The sequence below is a fragment of the Taudactylus pleione genome, unplaced genomic scaffold (genome assembly GCF_031769625.1).
Source record: "Taudactylus pleione unplaced genomic scaffold, aTauple2 ptg000251l, whole genome shotgun sequence".
Lineage (NCBI taxonomy): Eukaryota > Metazoa > Chordata > Amphibia > Anura > Myobatrachidae > Taudactylus > Taudactylus pleione.
In genome coordinates this window covers 2,871,087-2,893,713 of record NW_028284653.1, presented here as the reverse complement: position 1 = coordinate 2,893,713, position 22,627 = coordinate 2,871,087, and the positions used below count along the sequence as shown (strand labels likewise).

Genomic DNA, 22,627 nt, shown 5'->3' with positions numbered 1-22,627 from the left:
GATCCGACCACTAAAAATAAAATGTGAAAAAATACCGGGGAAAGCCCTGTGATAATAACGCCACCTGGAGGTGGCGTTATCCAGGGTCTCCCCCGGTTACCGGACTCCTGCCCTGCTCTAACGGGGAGAGCAGAGCCGGGAGTCGGTCCCAGTAATCAGCTGTGTGGTCTAAACAGACCGCAAGCTGATTACTGTAAAAAAAAGAAAAAAAAAATAGTAAAAAAAACATTTACTTACCTGACTCCAGGGACCGGTGATCGGGCCTCCGGTGATGACTCCCCTCCGGTCAGCTGGTCTCCCATAGTGCACTGCTGCCCGGTCATCAGGTGATCGGGCCCCAATGCAGTATGGGAGATCACCTGACCGGAGGAATGGAGAACATTACCGGAGGCCTGGAACATGCAGGTAAGTGTAATTAAGGGAGAGGGGGGTCCGTGATCGCGGGGGCGGGAATTAGCCACGGGGGGGGTAGCAGCGGCGATTGGTCGGCGAATGCGCAGGCTCTTAATCACGGTATTTTTTGCGAAAATACCGTCATAAGGCTCCGAAGAGGATTTGCAGGGACAGAGCTTTATCGCAAGCTCTGTCCCTGTAAGGGATTTGTAGTAAATCCCTGTGATATTGCCTGAATTCGCAATGCGAATTCACTCGGTAATATCAAACTACAACTACAATCTGCATGAGCTCCTTCTTTTTGTTGCTTAATAATAACTTTGTTTTGTCCCAATGTAACTAGCTTGTGGAGTTCCTTACTAAAGTGTTCAGTAGTGTCCGATCAGATGTGGTTTTCTCATCATGAATTTTTCTGGCTTCTATGGCCCTGATTCAGCAGTGGTTGTTAATTTAACCACAATTGCACTCTTTCAAGGAAGACAGCTGCGATTTTATGCAAAAAGCCACCATGCTCACCAGTGCATAAGTACGTCCTCTGGTACATACACATATCCGTCCATCGTCTGGAATCTCCGTAAATTTTGCTAACATCATCTCAATTTGTCCAGCCCAGCAGCTTCTAAGTAAGTCTGACCTGTCTCAATTGCTGCGGATTCCTCCCACGCAGCGAGCTCACCTGCTACAATGAGCTACGCAAAGGTTAATTTATACATGCCCTAGAAATGTTGTTTAAATGGCCCAGCACACTTGCATTCGCACAGCCACCCTCCCTTCACCTCTCTCAAACACTGACTCTCTGTCAGTCAAGTTGCGGCTAGTTCTCTGTGTGTGTGTGATCGCAGTGCAATCGCATTGCGATTGGTACGCATGTGCAGTTGGCTTATAAACAGCCAAATTGCGTAGGATAACACATTAGGAAACACTGCTACATCAGGCCCTGTGTAAGTGGAGTAAGACATTTCCTCGTCATTTGTCTGCATGCTTGATTACTAGTTCTTTGTTACTTTCTAGTGCTTTTTCTTTTTGTTTGTTGATGTTCATAAGTTTCTTATGTTTGTTGTTGTACATATCTTCTTGACGGACGACTTCAATGGGGCGACCGATGGTGCCGTACGAGGACTTACCAATCAGTATTACAGAGTGAATGAATGCTAAAATGTGTGTTTGGGAAGAAAAATCTCATTCCTTACACATTAGGCCGCACAGATGCATTCAAGGAAAGGCATTTGTAGCTACATTTGCATACACTCGCAGATGGGCGACTACCAATAGTGCGCTTCTTCATGCGACTCGGAATCAGGCACATAATATCTTACTTAGGTAATCACAACCCAAAAATATTACTTTCTTGAAAGTAGTTCCCAAGATAAAATTAACTTAGGAGTGAAAGTGCAAGAGACTAAAGAGGTAACTGGGAGTTTTTTATCCCATGTGACAGACAATAATATATGCAAAAAGAATTTAGAAAAAACACTGGCGCACTCTAAGCATTAGCTGCCAATATATACAACTGGATGTTCCCACTTTGAACAACCGAAAGAGGTAAACAGCAATATTAAAATAAAGTCAAATACATGCGGCGCTGCTCATAGAACGCAGAGAAGTCTTTCCTGATGAAAAAAATAATAGTCCTTGTTATGGCAAGTTCTTCATTTAAGTGTTCCAACAAAGGATATCAATGCTCCCCAATATTCAGTAGGTTGCTCAAGTCATACCCCAATGTGAAGTCACTCGAAGAAATATAAAAAGAGAGGGCAAATATAGTGTAGTATATTCCACTTACATTTATTATAAACCATATACAACAATCCATAAAAATAATACACTCGGCTATATGTTTAGCCACTGCTTTAGTCGTACAAACAATGCACAGAAAAAAAACCTCTTTATAAAAATGGAGAATTTACTTAAAGCTAGTGCAAAATATTGAGATTGGAACCGTACTGTGTTTGGCACCAGATTCAGTGCTTCAAGTGAGTGTGAATGGGAGGGAATCGGTATGAAATACCGATTTCCGGCAGCGCCTGGCCAACAAAAGCAGAGTTCCCGGCAGCAGAAGCCCAATAGCGCTGGAAATCCCGATCGTCGCTAAGGTAAGTATAAACTAACCTGGGTGCCTAACCCTAACCCCCCCCCAAGTGCCTAACCCTAATCCCCCCTCTAAGTGTCTAACCCTAACCCCCCCTTCCCCGCTGCCTAAACCTAAGTCCCCCGGGGGAGTGCCTAACCCTAAGTCCCCCCCGAGGGTGCCTAACCCTCCCTCCCCCTAGCCTAACCCTCCCGGGGGGGGTGCCTAACCCTAAGTCCCCCAGGGTGCCCTAAACCTAACCCTCCCACCCCCCCTGCGGCTGTCCGCTCGCAGCGCCCGGCATCCCTTCGATCGGGATGCCGGGCGCCTGTCTCCCGGTGTCAGACAGGCGTCTAGATATAGAGGCCCGGCATTTCACCCTCGCCGGGATATGACAGTCAGGAAGCCGGCTGTCGGTATTAAGGCAGCCGGTTTCCCTATTGTATACCAATGGTAGGTATCAGGATTATAAAAATAAAAGGGGAACCCAGTGAAAGTACACACTTTTCCTCCTATTCGGCAGCACAATGTGCAGCACCGCTTTGTTCCCCAGAGCTCTGTCTCACAGCGCCGCTGTGTCCGTGCACGTTCCACACTGCACTGTGGGCTCTGCACAGATTAGAGATCACTGCTCCTTCCTTGGGGTTGAATGGCAAAGGTTTTGGCCAAAAACTTGCTTTTTATCATTCTGCTCACTGTTACACAAATATGCCAATAACAGCCATTTGACACAATTTAAGAACCCCAAATACTTTTATTAGGTCCACCGATACACTTGTATATTGATTTCCTATGTCAGTTAGCCTTTTTATGGGGTACAGAGAGATTTCCTCAAATCTTGCTGTACTTTTCGCTGGTTTCTCCACTAACCGTTTTTATGCAAATGCATTTTTGCATCTTTTGTAATAGATTTTGTGCGAAAAATAGGGCTTGATTTAGCAAGGATCGCAACTGTGAATGCAATACCGTTTACGCACGCAGTCTCACTACGAAGATATGCTAATCCATTGCGATCAATATGCACAACATAAGGACACCCGCCGTACCTTACACACATCCGTAATGTTTAGCAAGACTGCAAAACCATCGGTAACATGGAGTACCATCGCAGCCTCACACACACTTGCACAAGCTCTGACCTTACTCAGGAATTGCTAACCTCAACGTACACTGTGAGTACTCGAGCTGCGTATGGCATCGCAGCTGTGTATGGCATCGCAGTGGATAATTTATGCACAGCGTTCAAAGGAATGCCTGCGTTTTGCCGACCACCCTCCCCCCCTTCCCGTCACCACCCACAAACGGCACTTCCTGTCAGTCACTCTGCGATGGGTCTGCATAGTCACTGCTATCGCAGTCCCGATCACAGTGGCTGGTTCCCGCAGGCACACTGCGATGCAATGCGCAAAACGCAACAATGAGCCAATTGCGTGCGTAATCACAGTTGCGATTCTTACTGAATCAGGCCCGTAGACAGAAGACGCAAAAAGATTGCACCATGTTGGTGCGAATACTTCACAGACGTCAGGTTTGCGCTTTTTCGCTGCTAATTGGATATGGCCCTATATGTCTTTGAGAAATGACAGAATCTGATTGACAGATATCAGCGCATGCACAACCCGAACCCACTGTGAGGGGAGAGGGGGGCAACACTGCATATTTAACCTCTAGGCGCCTGGTATGAACTTACACCATTGCTACTAGTAACATAAGATTCAAAGGCAGCATGTCCTGCTGGGCTCACAATAGAATATTATTAAATTTTTTAAACAGGAATTAATGCCCCATCTTCACTGTTTTTTAGTAATATGAGAGATGGTAATCTGCACCAGTTGATATAACACATGCAAGAATTTGTATGAAACTAATGGTCTTTATACATATAAATGTAATAATACTAGACCTATTAGTTTGCTTAACAATGTTATAAAGATTAATGTGCCTATACTTGCATGAAGAAGAATCTGAATGTTACCATTAATAATCTATCTGGTTCTCTCTGTTAGGCAGAGAGGAGCCTGAGCAGATCAAGGGCATAAACTTAATGAACTTAGCAAACAAAATGAACCAAGCAACTATGATTTATACCCAAGACCTTCAATTTGGCCATATCTATTGAGTGTTTTAACTAACTTTAGCTAGGAGTCAAATGTATCAATGCATTTGGATCCTTAATATAATATAACATAAAAATAATAGAGCTTCCGTACCAGCAAATGCAGAGAATACACGGCGACTCCCATTCTCCTCCTTGTTTTTTAACATTAAAAACACTTGCTAGATCAGTTAGAAATGAATAGACACTGCTATTTACTTTGTAGGAAGAAAAAAATAATGTATAATGTCCCTCTTAACAGAGCATATGGGTTTGTGACACTACCTTGCACAAGTGGGGTCTCAAACTCGCCAGGACCCCTATGGTTAGGGCAGTGGTTCTCAAACTTTTTCGAATCACAACACCGTAGAGTATCAGCATTTTTTTCACGGCACCACTGGACCATAAGTTTCTTATTGAGAAATTAAGCAAGAATTAAATGAAGCAAATTGTGCTTACAGTATATGTCACCCTTAGATTCAGTTATGTGGTGGTTGACAGGGCTGCACTTAATTTTGTCCACATATATTTTGATTTTTCAGCCATTAGCACTGGTTTTGCCTATCACACTGATTAAAATTAATTTTTATAATTACTGGACCACCAACCCAATGCACCCCTGCAAGTGTCCTGAGGCACCCCATGGTATATGTATAACACCCTCTATGGTATTGGTAAATACACCCCTCTCAGTGTTAAAGATTGCTGCCTGTTGCAGATACTACATGCCTGAGACCCTGGGGAACAGTTTTCAGGTAAAGTAGGGGCTGGGGAGATAGACATGCAGGCGCGGGGGAAGACTGGGTGTGTAGCTGGGAGAGCAGAGAAAGGAGGGGGGAGAGAGGACTAAGGGGTTGAGAGGGAGAAGTTGGAAGGCAGCAGACTTCTTTGGGGAGAGACAGAGCTGGGAAGCAGGAATGTAGCTCTTGCACCCCCCCCAGGAGGGGGAGAATGCCAGGGCCATGGCTGCTGCCACGATGCCCATCTAACGCCCTAGGAGAAAGAGGTCTGGAGAGAGACCTCAGAGATAAAAGTCTGTGAGAGACCACAGAGAAAGAGCTGGAGCATGCAGTGTGAGCAGCCCAGTAAAGTTTTCAGCACCCATGAGAGGGGTAAGAGATGTGTTTGAGAGATGGAGAAGAGGAGTTTCCCAGCAGCTTTACCGTTAAGGGACAAGAGGAGTTCCTTATGCTTAAAACCCCCCCAGCAGCCATTAAAGGGGGAGTCACTGTAGTAGCAGTGTGGCTTTAGGAGCCATACATGTTGAAGAGGGATGGGCTGCATCTGAGAGTGTGATATCTACAGTTGAAAAGTCTGTATATTGCTGTCCCATGTGAAGGAGAAGGGGAGCAGAGAAAGGCAGACTGGGGCTGAGACACTCTGTCTGTTCTTTGTCTCTTCTAAGACAATATACAGAGTGCAAAATAATTTTTGTGAGATGTGTGTGAAGCTGTGAAACTACAGGCAACAGCCAGCAAAGGGCCAAGTGGACCTGCATGTATGAGGTGGGATAACTACAGGCACCAGTCAGTGTAGGGTCAGGTGGACATACATGTATTAAGTGGAGAACTACATGCACCAGCCAGTATATATACACAGTCAGGTCCATAAATATTGGGACATTGACAGAATTTTCAGATTTTGGCCTCTATTCACCAACACAATGGCTTTGAAATGAAACAAACAAGATGTGATTTAACTGCAGACTTTCAGATTTAATTTGAGGGTAATTACATCCAAATCAGGTGAACGGTGTAGGAATTACAACGGTTTCTATATGTGCCTCCCACTTTTTAAGGGGCCAAAAGTAATGGGACAAACGAAACAATCCTAAATCTAAAATTCACTTTTTAATACTTTGTTGCAAATCCTTTGCAGGCAATTACAGCCTGAAATCTGGAACGCATAGACATCACCAGACACTGGGTTTCATCCCTGGTGATGCTCTGCCAGGCCTCTACTGCAAATGTCTTCAGTTCCCGCTTGTTCTTGGGGCATTTTTCCTTCAGTTTTGTCTTCATCAAGTGAAATGCATGCTCAATCGGATTCAGGTCAGGGGATTGACTTGGCCATTGCATAACATTCCACTTTTCAGCCTTAAAAAACTCTTTGGTTGCTTTTGCAGTATGCTTCAGGTCATTGTCCATCTGCACTGTGAAGTGCCGTCCAATGAGTTCTGAAGCATTTGACTGAATATGAGCATATAATATTGCTGAAACACTTCAGAATTCATTCTGCTGCTTTTGTCAGCAGTCACATCATCAATAAATACAAGGGAACCAGTTCCATTGGCAGCCATACATGCCCACGCCATGACACTACCACCACCATGCTTCACTGATGAGGTGGTATGTTTTGGATCATGGGCAGTTCCTTTCCTTCTCTTTTCTTCCTATCACTCTGGTACAAGTTGATCTTTGTCTCATCTGTCCATAGGATGTTGTTCCAGAACTGTAATGGCTTTTTTAGATGTTGTTTGGCAAACTCTAATCTGGTCTTCCTGTTTTTGTGGCTCACCAGTGGTTTGCATCTTGTGGGGAACCCTCTATATTCACTCTTGTGAAGTCTTCTCTTGATTGTTGACTTTGACACATATACATCTACCTCCTGGAGAGTGTTCTTGATTTGGCCAACTGTCGTGAAGGGGTTTTTCTTCACCAGAGAAATAATTCTTTTGTCATCCACCATAGTTGTTTTCCATGGTCTTCCGGGTCTTTTGGTGTTGCTGAGCTCTCCGGTGCGTTCTTTCTTTTTAAGAATGTTCCAAACAGTTGATTTGGCCACACCTAATGTTTTTGCTATCTCTCTGATGGGTTTGTTTTGATTTTTCAGCCTAATGATGGCTTGCTTCACTGATAGTGACAGCTCTTTGGATCTCATATTGAGAGTCGACAGCAACTGATTATAAATGCAAATGTCACACCTAGAATCAACTCCAGACCTTTTACCTGCTTAATTGATAATGAAATAACGAGGGAATAGCCCACACCTGTCCATGAAATAGCTTTTGAGTTGATAGTCCCATTACTTTTGGCCCCTTAAAAAGTGGGAGGCACATATAGAAACCGTTGTAATTCCTACACCGTTCACCCGATTTGGATGTAATTACACTCAAATTAAATCTGTAAGTCTGCAGTTAAAGCACATCTTGTTTGTTTCATTTCAAAACCATTGTGGTAGTGAATAGAGGCCAAAATCTGAAAATTCTGTCAATGTCCCAATATTTATGGACCTGACTGCCTCACACACTCATCCATCTCCCAGGTGGAGTTTCCACAATGTAGTGTGTGGGGAAGGGAGCCATATAAAAAGGCAGACAAGCACCAGGAAGGGCTATATATACATAAAAATATATACACTATATGGACAAAAGTATTTGGCCACACCTGTTAATTATTGAATTGAGGTGTTTCAGTCAGGCCCGTTGCTGCAGGTGTATAAAATCAGGCACCTAGGCATGCAGTCTCCATTTGCAAACATTTGCGATACAAAATGGGTCATTCTGAAGAGCTCAGTGACTTCAAGCATAGGATGCTACCTTTGCAGTAAGACGGTCAATGAAATTTCATCTCTGCTGGATATTCTACGGTCAACTGTAAGTGATATTATTAGAAAGTGGAAGTGTTTAGGAACAACAGCAACTCAGCCACAAAGCGGAAGACCATGTAAAATCACAGAGCAGGGTCAACGACTGCTAAGGCGCATGGTGCATAAAAGTCGCCAACACTCTGCTGATTCAATAGCTGAAGAGTTCCAAACTTCCACTGGCATTAATGTAAGCACAAAAACTGTGTGGTGGGAGATTAATGGAATGGGTTTCCATGCCAAGCAGTTGCATGCAAGCCTCACATCTTCAAGTCCAATGCCAAGTGTTGGATGGAGTGGTGTAAAGAACATCCACACTGGACTGTGGAGCAGTGGAAAAGTGTTCTGTGGAGTGACGAATCACACTTCTCTGTTTGGCAGTCACATGGAAGAGTCTGGGTTTGCCAGATACCAGGAGAAAGTTATATGCCTGACTGCATTGTGCCAACTGAGAAGTTTGGTGGACGAAGGATAATAGTATGGGGCTGTTTTTCAGGGTTTGGGCTAGGCCCCTTATCTCCAGTGAAGGGCAATCTTAATGCTTCAGCATACCAAGACATATTGGACAATCCTATGCCTCCAACTTTGTGGCAACAGTTTGGGGAAGGCCCTTCTCTATTCCAACATGACTGTGCCCCAGTGCACAAAGCAAGGACTATAAATACATAGGGCCTGATTCAGAGCCGGACGCTATTTGCGCTCGCTCGTTCAGAAAAAGGGGCCGGCTATTTAAATTGAGCGCTCGCTCTTTGCGGTCTGTTGACGCCTCTATGTCTGAGCGAGCGAACAAAATATGCGCTCGTTATTTTGTAAAGACGCCCCCTGGCCGCTCGCATCCTACATCATCTCTGCTATTTATTAGATTAATCGAGTACATCGAAAGGCATCTGAACTGCTCGCAGTGCTTGTGGTAGGATTTTCCTACCGCAATCATGCGAACAGTTCAGGCTTAGAAACAACCAAGTGACGTGGCCGATGACGCTGCTTTGTTAATTATGCACACCCTTAAAACGCCCGTTTTGACCGTTTGGCACGCTTGCGTTCGGATCTCCACTCCCCGTTTTCAAGCACCTTCCCCTGTTACCACCCACATACGCCTCATTCTGTCACTCAAATTAGCAGGCATTCGCTATTTTGCGAGCACACAATTTCCGACCGCAATGACTGGTTCGCGCATGCGTATTACAACCCATACGCATGCGCAGTTGGGTGAACATCGCTCGGAGCGAACGAGCGGCCGCTTACGAACGGCTCTGAATCACGCCCATAGTTTGATGAGTTCAGTGTGGAAGAACTTAAATGGCCCGCACAGAGCCCTGACCTCAACCCTATCGAGCACCTTTGGAATGAATTGGAATGGAGATTGCTTGACAGGCCTTCTCGTCCAACATCAGTGCCTGACCTCATAAATGCTCTGCAGAATGAATGGGCACGAAGTCCTACAGAAACACTCCAAAATCGTGTGGAAAGCCTTCCAAGAAGAGTGGAAGCTGTTATAGCTGCGAAAGGAGGACCAACTCCATCTTAAAGTAAATTTTTTTGAATACAACATCATTACAGTCCCTGTGGGTGTAATGATCAGGCATCCAAATTCTTTTGTCCATATAGTCAGGGCCGGCGCTAGGCTGAGCTGCGCCCAGCGCCGCCCTGTGTTACCGCCCCTTCCCTCCGCTCCCTCCCCCCTGAGCTTAAATATGTCCTATAGCGCAGGGAGGGAGGTGGGTGTTTCCTGAGCCCTCCGGAAACAGTGCGCTCCGGGCGACGGACCGGATTGCCCCTGCCTGTTTCCGCATGACTTAAGTGAAGTTTTGCTTGCTAAATAGACCCCTTTATGATAACAAAATCAGTTGTTAAAAAAAAGATAATGGCAGCTAGCCTTTACAATTCAGTAAAGAACAGAAATTAAGTACAATCCAAGTTAGCTATTTATGCTTATCTTAGATAATCCATATTTTATCTTAAAGTTAGAAAGGAACATCTTTAAATTTAGAATGGGTTGGTTGACCTTGATCTATAAAAATAGAGGTAAGGAAATAGAACCAAGGCAATGGAGAGATTTTTTCTTAACAGATAACATTGTTTGTTATAACCAAATAGCCACAATAACACAAAGCAGCTATAATAGCAAAAGTTAAATAGTTTGAAGGGGAACTTTATTGGATGTAACTGTTTGGTAGTGAGATGAGACATTCTAAAAATGTAACAAATATGGAGCTAGCTTTTAAATTCATTTAGTCTACCTTTATTTATATCAGTGCTGGTGAACCTCAGGCTGGGGCCCGTATAAGGCCCCCGGAATTATTTGGTCTGGCCCTCTGAGCTTTTTTCTGCTAGCCTCATCTGGCCAGCAGGGTGCCTAGAATGGCACCCTGCAGCCTGAAGCTATGCAGCAGTGCCGCCTGGGGCGTCTGTAGGATGCTTTAGACGGTTACAATGCTGCCCTTACAGCTCCCCGGAGCATCCTCAGGATGCTCCGGGCATTGCTGTAATCACCGGCGATTGTGGCCCACCCCTGTGTGACATCACACGGAGGGGTCGTGGCCTGCATCGGGCCCGTGAATAATGTTATATATATCAAAATGGCCCTCGGCAGAAAAAAGGTTCCCCACCCCTGATTTATATGTTAAGATGTGTTTTTGTTGATTTGTTATTTACCAGACTTGACCAATAGAATTTAAACCAACATATTCAGAACCTAAATCTTCTTACTGCTGTTTAGGCCATCATATGCTTCTTTCATTTCCTCATATGGATTAATGTGTGTTAAAATGTCAATCTATTTTACAGTAGAGAGGATTTGAAATGAGGCCATCTGTCATGATTACTGTGTACTTGATTTAAAATAGGCCGCAGTATAATAAAATCAAAGCAGCATATTACCACTAATACTTGGAGTCTTCATTAAATCTGCCTTTTGGCATTCAGAGGTTTTTCTTGCGTGATGGAAATATTGTATATTGGAACTTATTGTTAATGTATTTAAGTTTGTTTACTTTCATTTTTCTTCCTGCACGATGTCCAGGGAAACATAAGGGAATGGAGAAACTGATCCTATACGCAGCTTAATGGCACCAGCCTGCTAATTAACAATTTCACAGATCTTGGGGTTCTAGTGCTGCACATATATGTGTTATGCAGGAGTACAGGGCATTTTCATTAGCTGAACCATTTACACCTTGGGGCAAAAGGAGGAATTACCAGCGCTGTGTAGTATAAATGTTCCTTCTCATGTCTCCCTGCAAAACCCCTTGTTCTAGTTATTGTTATTGTTATTGTTATTATAGCTTTGTTTTCGGTTCTAGAGAGGTATGTAGACTTCTGCAATTCAATACAATGCTGTTAATATATATGTATATATATATATATATATATATATATACACACACGCACACACACACACACAGTGTATACATGTGTGTACACACATGAGTGCCTTCCTTTTCATGGAGATATATATATATATAATATATATATAAATAAACTGTATGGATATATTTAATTTATATAGTACCAACATATTAAGCAGTGCTTTACATAAAGGGCCTGATATAGAGTAGGCATCCCTATCTTAGGAGTTGTTTCTGAGGTGGATGCTAAAGGCACAGCTGATGTGCCTTTGTACGCAGCAGTTCTGCGGAATTATGCAAAAGCCGCAGGAGGTGTCTCATATAAAAAGATGCCTACTGCTGGCTTCTGTGATTGATGCTGCGCCCGAAGTCGCAGCATAGGATCACCGACATGAATATCAGATATCAGAGTAACCTCCAGGTTACTCTGGATGTCCATTGAAATCACGCTGCTTGAGCCAGTGAAGCTGCGTCCAAAGATACAGCCACTGGCTTTGGCCTGCCCAGAAAACAAGTCTGAAACGCCCCCATTTTCTGGAACACTGCCCATCGCCGCCAGCAGCATGTCATTTATACAGCGGCTTTTGGGGCTCTATGAGCGACATCACAGGACCAGATCTGCACATGCACAGATCTGCAAACATTGTCAGATTGCGTGAAAATTAATTTAGCATTCACCTCTGAATCAGTCCTTTAGTCGTAGGTCTATGGTTGCAAAATTGCTGAATTATACATGTATTGAATAACTTTGAAGAAATTTGTGTAACTCCAAGTACAGTGTAAATATGCAGACGCATCAAGATATAGATATAAAATCTAGGACAAAATAATTAAAGACTCATGAAATGTGCAGATAAATTTAGATTTGTCAGGAGAGAGACCTTGCCAGGGCCCGCGCTATCATAAAGCAAACCTACTGCAGGTGGTTGCTGAGGATGCCAATGATTAGGGTTTTTTTAAAACACTGAATTGGTGATATATTGTCACAGCCGCTGTTTCTAATGACCCGGGACTTCAGCCACTGACATGAAGGATCAATATTATTTTTAATCACAGATGACACTGCCTCTTCACTAAGGGCCTGATTCAGAGATACAGTCAGGTCCATAAATATTGGGACATTGACAGAATTTTCAGATTTTGGCCTCTATTCACCACCACAATGGTTTTGAAATGAAACAAACAAGATGTGCTTTAACTGCAGACTTTCAGATTTATTTTGAGGGTAATTACATCCAAATCGGGTGAACGGTGTAGGAATTACAACAGTTTCAATATGTGCCTCCCACTTTTTAAGGGACCAAAAGTAATGGGACTATCAACTCAAAAGCTATTTCATGGACAGGTGTGAGCTATTCCCTCATTATTTCATTATCAATTAAGCAGGTAAAAGGTCTGGAGTTGATTCTAGATGTGACATTTGCATTTGGAATCAGTTGCTATCAACTCTCAATATGAGATCCAAAGAGCTGTCACTATCAGTGAAGCAAGCCATCATTAGGCTGAAAAATCAAAACAAACCCATCAGAGAGATAGCAAAAACATTAGGTGTGGCCAAATCAACTGTTTGGAACATTCTTAAAAAGAAAGAACGCATCGGAGAGCTCAGCAACACCAAAAGACTCAGAAGACCACGGAAAACAACTGTGGTGGATGACAAAATAATTATTTCCCTGGTGAAGAAAAACCCCTTCACAACAGTTGGCCAAATCAAGAACACTCTCCAGGAGGTAGATGTATATGTGTCAAAGTCAACAATCAAGAGAAGACTTCACAAGAGTGAATATAGAGGGTTCACCACAAGATGCAATCCATTGGTGAGCCACAAAAACAGGAAGACCAGATTAGAGTTTGCCAAACAACATCTAGAAAAACCATTACAGTTCTGGAACAACATCCTATGGACTGATGAGACAAAGATCAACTTGTACCAGAGTGATGAGAAGAGAAGGAAAGGAACTGCTCATGATTCAAAACATACCACCTCATCAGTGAAGCATGGTGGTGGTAGTGTCATGGCGCGGGCATGTATGGCTACCAATGGAACTGGTTCCCTTGTATTTATTGATGATGTGACTAATGACAAAAGCAGCAGAATGCTGAAGTGTTTCGGGCAATATTATATGCTCATATTCAGTCAAATACTTCAGAACTCATTGGACGGCGCTTCACAGTGCAGATGGACAATGACCCGAAGCATACTGCATAAGCAATCAAGGAGTTTTTTAAGGCTAAAAAGTGGAATGTTATGCAATGGCCTAGTCAATCCCCTGACCTGAATCCAATTGAGCATGCATTTCACTTGATGAAGACAAAACTGAAGGGAAAATGCCCCAAGAACAAGCAGGAACTGAAGACATTTGCAGTAGAGGCCTGGCAGAGCATCACCAGGCATGAAACCCAGCGTCTGGTGATGTCTATGCGTTCCAGACTTCAGGCTGTAATTGCCTGCAAAGGATTTGCAACAAAGTATTAAAAAGTGAAAGTTAGATTTAGGATTGTTTCGTTTGTCCCATTACTTTTGACCCCTTAAAAAGTGGGAGGCACATATAGAAACCGTTGTAATTCCTACACCGTTCACCTGATTTGGATGTAATTACCCTCAAATTAAATCTGAAAGTCTGCAGTTAAAGCACATCTTGTTTGTTTCATTTCAAAGTCATTGTGGTGGTGAATAGAGGCCAAAATATGACAATTCTGTCAATGTCCCAATATTTATGGACCTGACTGTATATGCTAATCGCAACTGCATTCTCTCACGGATCGCAGTTGCTAAAATATGCTAATGCCTTCCAAAGCATAGCCAAGCACAGGGACGCCCACTGCTGCCTTCTCATATCCGTCCGACGACGTGCAACAGCATAAACATCGATAACATCGATACATAGCAGGCAATCATGCTGCATACTGTATGTGGCAAGTCTGACCAGCCGCAAACACTGCGGCTCTCATGACATGCAGTAAGCGCTCATGCTGTGAAGAAGATCGCAATGACTAAATTATGCACGCCCATGAAACGGCATTTAAATAGTTAGACATGCCTGCATGTGCCTAGACACCCCCCTCCCTCCCCGTTACATCCCCCAAGCACTGACTGTTACTTACTGTGCCGGCGCAGTGCAGCTGACGCGCATGTGCAAAGGCAAACAATCGATCTGTGTAAACATTGGCATTGTGTACATCTCTTACTTAGGCCCTAAGTCTACCAGTGTTGTCAGTTGTCAGCATAATTATAGTTTTTTATTTCAGCTAACAACTTAACTGACCTCCAGATGCGACGGCCAATGGTGCCGATGAACAATATATCGGGCATTCAGTACACACTGCACGATCTCATTATATTTCGCCTGATATGTCGTTCACCGGCACCATTGAACTCGCCGATGTCGGTAGCTGGGTTGTTCTGCTGTTCGTGCATGCACGGACGATGGAACGACCCCGATGTTGGGCAGCGGGGTCATGCATAGTGAGTATACACTAGATGATGTACCCGATATGTCAGCCCGATCGTGGGATCGGGCCGACATATATCGTCTAGTGTGTACCCGGCATTAGAATCGGATGAATGCATAATGGCTAATTGTCATGTAATGAGAGGTGTCCCGGATTCACTGCACTGCTAACAACTGACACTGGCATATCTGAGGCTTATAGTCTAATGCAGGGCCGCCATCAGATGGGTACAGGGGATTCTGGTGTATGGGGCCCACATTAAGCACCTCCAATATATGGGGATTGGAATTCTGGAAATTGTAGTTTTCTCTGCAAAAGAAATAGAAACTGTAGTTATGTTTATAACTACAGTTCCCATAAGCACTCAGTAAACAGTGAACCCAGTGATCAGCCTGACAGCATCTGGCCCATGCGACCAATGTGAGGGTGAGACCCCAGGATCTACGCATGCTAACCGGATATCTGACCACTGCCCACTTTGACTATACTTCTGCTGTGCCCATTTATTACAAGACTACTGCAGTTGATTCCGATAAGTCCAGGTAGTTTACTGCCAGCAATATATTATTGTGAATATGTGGATCATTTATCCTAGTTAGTACAAGTGCACATATGAAATCAGTGCACTGCTTTGTTTGCAGTTACACAAAGTAACACCAATTGATTACTGAAGGAGGTGATGGACTGCACAGCGAGTCACCTAGAGGTTGCAGCTGCTAGTTTGACTATTGGCATAAAAGTAGTTATAGAGCAAGACATACATGGTAAGGGTCACTAGTAGACAGCTGCATGGTAAGATGATAATTCAGACAAACAAGCAGATGACCAGTGCAAGAATGGTCATTGACAAGCCAGGTCAGAAATGGTATTAATTATATATTGTGGGCTAAATTATGTTATAAAAGGATCATATTTCTTTATACTCCTAGTTCTATTTTTATTTAGTCTTCCCTTGTTTTCCCTTTAACATTTGTTCCCTATCTGTCATGGTCTTATATTGCCTAACTGGTAATTAAATTGCTGTTTACTTTGACCCTTAAGTATAAATCCCATTTTTTCTGCAAGGCTGAGTACAGTCATCGTTGACGACTTGCAAACAATGCGATGTTGTCAACGATTTTCCCAGAACTCCCCAGAACTCCTGGACAAACGATATAGTGCATACACACTGTGCAATTTTACCAACGACCAAAATATATATCTTTTGTCATTTACGATTTACAAATCGTTAGATTGTTAACGATATATTGTTTGCTTGCCAAAACACCTGCCAACCAGCTTAAAGATTTCTGCTAAATTTAAGTAAGGGGCGGTACTATGAGGCACAGATCAGTGAGAGACCCCTCAATAAAAGGGTCCCTCTCTCCTGGGCACCCGGGACTATCCTCCGCACCCCTGGTTGGTGGGTGCCGGATTGATTGTGTATAGTGTGGTGTAAAATATAGATGAACTAATATTGTATTTTGCTGGAGAACTACAGGTCCAGCAAGCCTCCCCCGCATGCTGGTACTTGGAGAACCACAAGTATCAGCATGCGGGGCATTAAGGGCCCGCTGGTACCTGCTTGTGATATATAAAAAAGGAATACAAGACACACACACCGTTACAGTATAACTTCATTGTACTCACACATACACTCACCTACAATCCCTGGATACGTCCTCTTCTCTATGTAGACACCTACCGTCTTCTTAAAACAAAAAAATGAAAAGTTCCAACCCACGAACTTAGCATCGTTCTCTAAGAACGGTACTTTCCAAATGACAGCTCAGTCACCGGCATTTCTCTTTAGAAATACCTGGGCTGAATGTTCATTGGCTGAGAGAGGTGAGCCTCCGCCTCTCTCAGCCATTGAATGGTTACCACCATTGACTTCAATGGTGAGAACCCCTAGATAACCTTTAGTAACTTAGTGCAGTGGTTCCCAAACTTTTTTGAATCACGGCGCCCTAGAGTATTAGCATTGTTTTCACGGCATCCCTAAGTTTAAGTTTGTTATTGAGAAATTCAGAAAAAAAGTTTGTAAAATAGTAAAGTGAAGTAAATTGTGCTTACCTGTCATCCTTAGGTTCAGTTATGTGGTGGTGGACAGGTTTGCACTTCTGTTTGTTCACATATTTACAAAATTGACCATATATAATTCACCATTGAAGTCAATGGTGGGAACCGTTCATTGGCTGAAAGAGGCAGAGGCTCAACTCTCAGCCAATGAATGCTCAGCCCAGGCATTTCTATAGAGAAATACCGCGGCTGAGCTGTCATTCGGGAAGTACCGTCCTTAGAGGACATGGGTCGGGACATTTTTTTGCTTTAAGAAGACTGTGGATGCCTAAATGGAGAAGAGGATGTGTCCAGGGATTGCAGGTGTGTGTATGTGAGTGTATTAAAGCTATTCTTTCATGGTGTGTCCTGTATTTATTTTAATATTTCTTTTGCAGGTGAACTCCAAGTACCAGTGGGCCATTAATGCCCTGCATGCTGGTACTTGTGATTCTCCAAGTACCTGCATGCGGGGGAGGCTTGCTGGGACCTGTAGTTCTCCAGCAAAAGACAATATTAGTTAATCTATTTTTTACACCAGACTATACATATTCAACCCGGCACCCACAGGCCAGGGGAGCCGAGGATAGACCCGGGCTATCAGCCCTGCAGAGGGGTCTCCTTTATTGGGGGGTCCCCACCTTCCCAGTTAGTCAGCCCAGGTCGGGTATCCCTGTCAGGTGTAATGCTTTGGCTAGAAAGGGTCTGGTGCTGGTTATGGAAAATACAGGGGATCCCTACTCATTTTGTCCCCTGTATTTCCAGGACCAGCTCGCTGAGCCCAGTGCTGGTTGTGCTAAATACAGGGGATCCCTACGTCTTTTGCCCCCGTATTTACACAACCAGGACTGGCTCTGAAAAGTCCAGGGCTGGTTGTGCTTTTGGGGGGGGGGGGCCCACATCATTTTTTTTTTTTCAATTTGACACTTTTATAGCTTTTTACACAGATAAATGCACGGATCTCACTGATCTGTGCGTGCATCAGTGTCTGAAGCAGGTTTGGGAGGGGAGTGGGTATGCAGAGTGATGTTCTGAATGACATTGTTTGTCGTTCGGTAGTGCGTACACACTGCACGATAAGAGGGGAATAGTTAACGAGATTGACAGATCTTCCTGCATGTACAAAAAATCTAAAGATGCGACCAATGACCTGCGGGAACGCTCATCGGATTCATGTACACACTAGACCAGGGGTAGCCAACTTCGGTCCTCGTGAGCTACCAACAGTTTACGTTTTCCAGATCACCTAGCAGGTGCACAGATGTATTCATTACTAACTAACACATTTGAAAAGATCCACAGGTGGAGCTAATTATATCACTTGTGATTCTGTGAGGAGATCTGCAAAACATGCACCATTTGTAGCTCTTGAGGACCAGGGTTGGCTTCCACTGCACTAGACGATATGAACGATTTGTTGTTCCGATGCATCGGAATCGGCCAAATCATTAAAGATATCGTCTAGTGTGCAGAGGCCTTATAAGGTTAAAGATCTTCAAAATGTTATATTATTTTTGGTTTGTTTTTATGTTAAACTTTAAAATGCTGTTGAGTGTTTCAGCACCACCTAGTGAAAAATTAATTGTTCTCTTTCCAATTTGTATGTGGTCATGTGTCTGAATTCTAAAATCTCTCCTTGGAATTTCTTTTGCTATAACTCAGGGGTTCCCAACTACGGCCCTCAAGGCACACTAACAGTCCAGGTTTTAGGGATAGCCATACTTGAGCACAGGTGTCTTAATTAGTACCTGAGTTATTTTGATTTAACCATCTGTGCTCAATCATGGATATCACTAAAACCTGGACTGTTAGTGTGCCTTGAGGAATGAGGTTGGGAAACACTGCTATAACTGAATCTTGATTTTTAGAAAAAATAAACATATGTGCAAATTTCTGAACTTTTGTTTTAATCCAACACTGCATTTGATTAGTTGCTATTCATTCCCTGCTAAATTAAATGCATTCTACATAACTATAGGATGTCATATTCTAAAACTGTTGATTTGTTACTCCCTAAATATATATTTACTTTTTCTATATATTAAAGCTGTATATTTACATGTACAAACAAACAAAAAACTTCCCCAATATATTATTAGATTGTTAAATGATAATTTTTGACTTTTCTTATTTTGAATACCAAAAATAAAGGTTTTCTTTAGGCATTGTAACCTGGCTGCTTTTGCTATGTGCTGTCAGCTCTAGAGTAAAGCTAGGTACACATTGGAGCGACGGGCATTCTCTTCGACATCGGAACGAATGCACGTCAACAGTGATTGTGTGCCCACACTGGACAACTTTAATAAATGTTAGGTCATTCACTAACATGCACTGGCCGCTAGCGATATCGCTAGGTTTGATGTGCAGCACATCAAACCTGGAGACCATCGCTAGTGACCTTAAGAGCGCGCAAACATGCGTACAAACTGAGCGATGTAGGCGATATGCCGTTACGAAATGGCATATCGTCCCAACATTGCTCCAGTGTGTACCTAGCTTAACCGTCTGCTTGGAAAAACACTGTGGTAAAACAGCAAATGCTGTGAAATACAGATTCAGAGGTGTACGCTAATGCAGCCACGACTGTGTCTTTTTCTGCAACGCAACTGTGCTTTTATGTTAATGCCGCAGTCAATGGGATTTGTACAGAGACACTCACTGACTGCAGCGCTAATCTGCCGCTCTGCGTATTTAAACACATACCATCGGTCCACCTCGGTCACACCATAGATCACTGCACCAGCCCTATGGAGCCGTAGAATGTTCGCCTGAACATGGGCGCCAAAGTTAGTGCAACTTCAGAAAAAGCTGCAGTCGCTCACCACGAGACGTTCGCGTCTGGCTAGCCAACCCCTGTTACCACCCGGGAACACCCACTCTAATTCTCTTTCTCTGCGTACAAATTAATTCTGCAGCCATCGGAATTCATGTGCAGTGTGACTAGGATGCATGCGCAGACTGAAAAAATCGTCCATCTCAGTCCACCTGACATCGGCACTGCATCCATCTGAATCGGGCCCTAAATGTCACTATTTAGTAAATGTTCTTAAATGGCTTGCCAGTTTCGTCTTCTATCTATGACAGCATGTGGAATGTATTTAACCAAGCATTTGTTTTACAGGCCATATATGTCTATAGGGACATTAAGGGATCAAGTCATTTATCCTGATTCCATGGATGACATGCATGAAAAAGGATATCAGGACCAAGACCTTGAAAGTATTCTAGACATTGTACATCTTAATCATATCGTACAGAGAGAAGGAGGTACATGCTTCTTTACTTTTGGTGAACTGTTTTTATTCAACAGTATAAACATCACAATTGTCTAAATTTGTAAATAAATGTATGAATGCAAAACAAAACAACTTTCTCCAATTAAGAAAGAGTATATATTGTAATAGCCATTTTAATTACAAACCTTATAGCGTATCTTACTGTCAATGTAAACAAAAGGCCTTTCACAAAAGGAAAGGAAACTATAGCAACACCAGATATTGCATACTTGAACACCTACAGGATATACACATGGATGTTTATCCATGCATGTGCCCTGTCTTGCTTTGAGCTGCATTCACCATCTGCCATCTGTTATCACAGAGATCATTGATCCATATATTAAATGTAGTGTTGATACACACTTGAGTACAATTCATATTTTCTAACAATGACCTCTTTGCTAATGAAGCTAGTGCTTGACTGGATCCTAGGGCTTCCTGCATTTTGCCCACTGCAAATAGATCACTAATGTATTTCGGAATGTTAAGCACATAGGGGCTGGTGTTGAATACACGTCGTCCATAACTACTCCCGCATTGCATGCACAGAAATAAATGTGTATATTGACCTGTATGCATCTCTGTGGCTGAACCGCCCTTATTCATAGTCTTGGTTTCACAGTCATCATTATCCTCAATGCACATTTGCACCATCCCTATACTAGGTGTAAAAGATCCATATGAAAACTTGGAGATGAATGTGTTTTATGTGCAATTTTGAATTTCCAGTAGTTGCGTACACTTGGTTCCAGAGCATGTGCTGAGCTTAAATATGCAAGATGCAATGCAAAGCGCAGCTGAAATCAATATTGGGTAAATGCACCCTAATTAGCTCTTTTTATTTATCTCCTTGCCTTGCTTATGCTGGGTATTAAAACTGAATGTAGCTCTAGCCGGGCAGCTGTCAGGATTACAGCTGGAGCTCCATTAGGGATATAAGTGCTGAAATGAATGAGTACTGTGCTACACTGGGTCTGTATGCTACTGTACTACTGGGTTTTAGTAGTTTTCTAGTAGTCAAAGCAAATCTTTGTGTGCCAGACTTTCTACAATGTAGAAGGTTATATCATTTTGACACACCTAAAGAACCAATGGGAGGTCTGTATTTTTTTCAATTAATGAGGCTTATTGTGTTAAATATAGCATAATATTGTGGTAATATTGCAAGTACACAGCATCCCTGTAATTCTAGGGTTATTAAACTGCAATAGTTAATAGATATATTGTTATAGGTAAAAAATTGTAATTAACCATAGATAGAGATAGTGTAGGTGGGCTTGTGATGTAATATTTGTTGTGATATATTATTGTACTACAAATATGTATTAGATATGTGCACTTGTACATTAATGGTGGTGTGGGCCAGAATCTACCAGAAGGTTCTCGCTGCCTGGGACCGATTAGAGCCAGTGCTGCAGCCTGAGCAGACGGACACTGGGAGAATAAAAACTGACAGCTGGGGTGGTGTACCTCAGAGAGAGGGAGAGAGATAGAGCCCGTGCTCTCCAAGGGAGAGATCGGAAAGGTACCTGAGATGAGCAGTACCTTAGAGGAGGGGGGGGGGCAGGTGCTGGGAGCAGAGTGTCTTACATGAGGAGAGTGGGGGAGTGCGGAGCACTGTTAGAGGCATCATGTTGGTCCTGAGGGGAAGCTCCCAAGTGAACAGCAAGTAACGCTGCTTGATGTGGGGTGGAGATACCGCTACTTCCCCAATAGTGCTCAGTGGGAGGAACAGGGGGAGCAGTAAGAGCAGTTCCACTGTGGGCATGAGGCAGAGCTGAAGTCACTTGCAGATGTGTTTAATGTGCTGTGTGCACTACAGTCAGACAGCCGACTGCCAGACACCTTTACATACACGGAGGCTCTATTCCATAAAGAGTCATAAATCACTATACTACTCCTATATAATAACTCTCCATAGGAGACTGTATAAGCTACAATAAATTATACCCCCTGAGAGTTATGGCAGTAACTGTTACATTATAGTACCACACAACAACACTGACAGCATGGCAGCTCTATAAGGAGAACTTACATCCAGAGAAGGAAGGCTTTATTTGCTGCTGCTGGCTGACATAGCTTGCACCATAACAGAATAGCTAGATATCCTGCTGGCTTAGAATAATAAACTAGATTGCAGACTCATCTTCCTCTAGCTCCTAAAGTGGGCTGTGGAGACTATTTCTGCCCAGTGCTTCAATTATGAAGATTTTTTGATGGTAGCAATTTATATCTGAGGATCACAACAGGCTATGTGCAAGGAAATTCTTAACTAATTGAGATTCAACATAAACTAACAATCCCAAGATGTAAATATCTATCTATACATATTCAGTACTGTATATATCACAAATGTGCAGTGTAAGCC

The 22,627-nt window shown here is 43.1% G+C and overlaps 1 protein-coding gene across 1 annotated transcript in view; it reads left to right on the top strand.

Annotated features, from left to right (window-relative positions):
* ABCD2 (ATP binding cassette subfamily D member 2) overlaps positions 1–22,627 on the top strand; it is an 84,520-nt gene that overhangs the window by 38,362 nt on the left and 23,531 nt on the right. Inside the window, exon 7 of the mRNA XM_088480189.1 lies at positions 20,103–20,248. Coding sequence (XP_088336315.1) covers positions 20,103–20,248 — 146 coding nt within the window. The remainder of the gene's footprint in view (positions 1–20,102; positions 20,249–22,627) is intronic.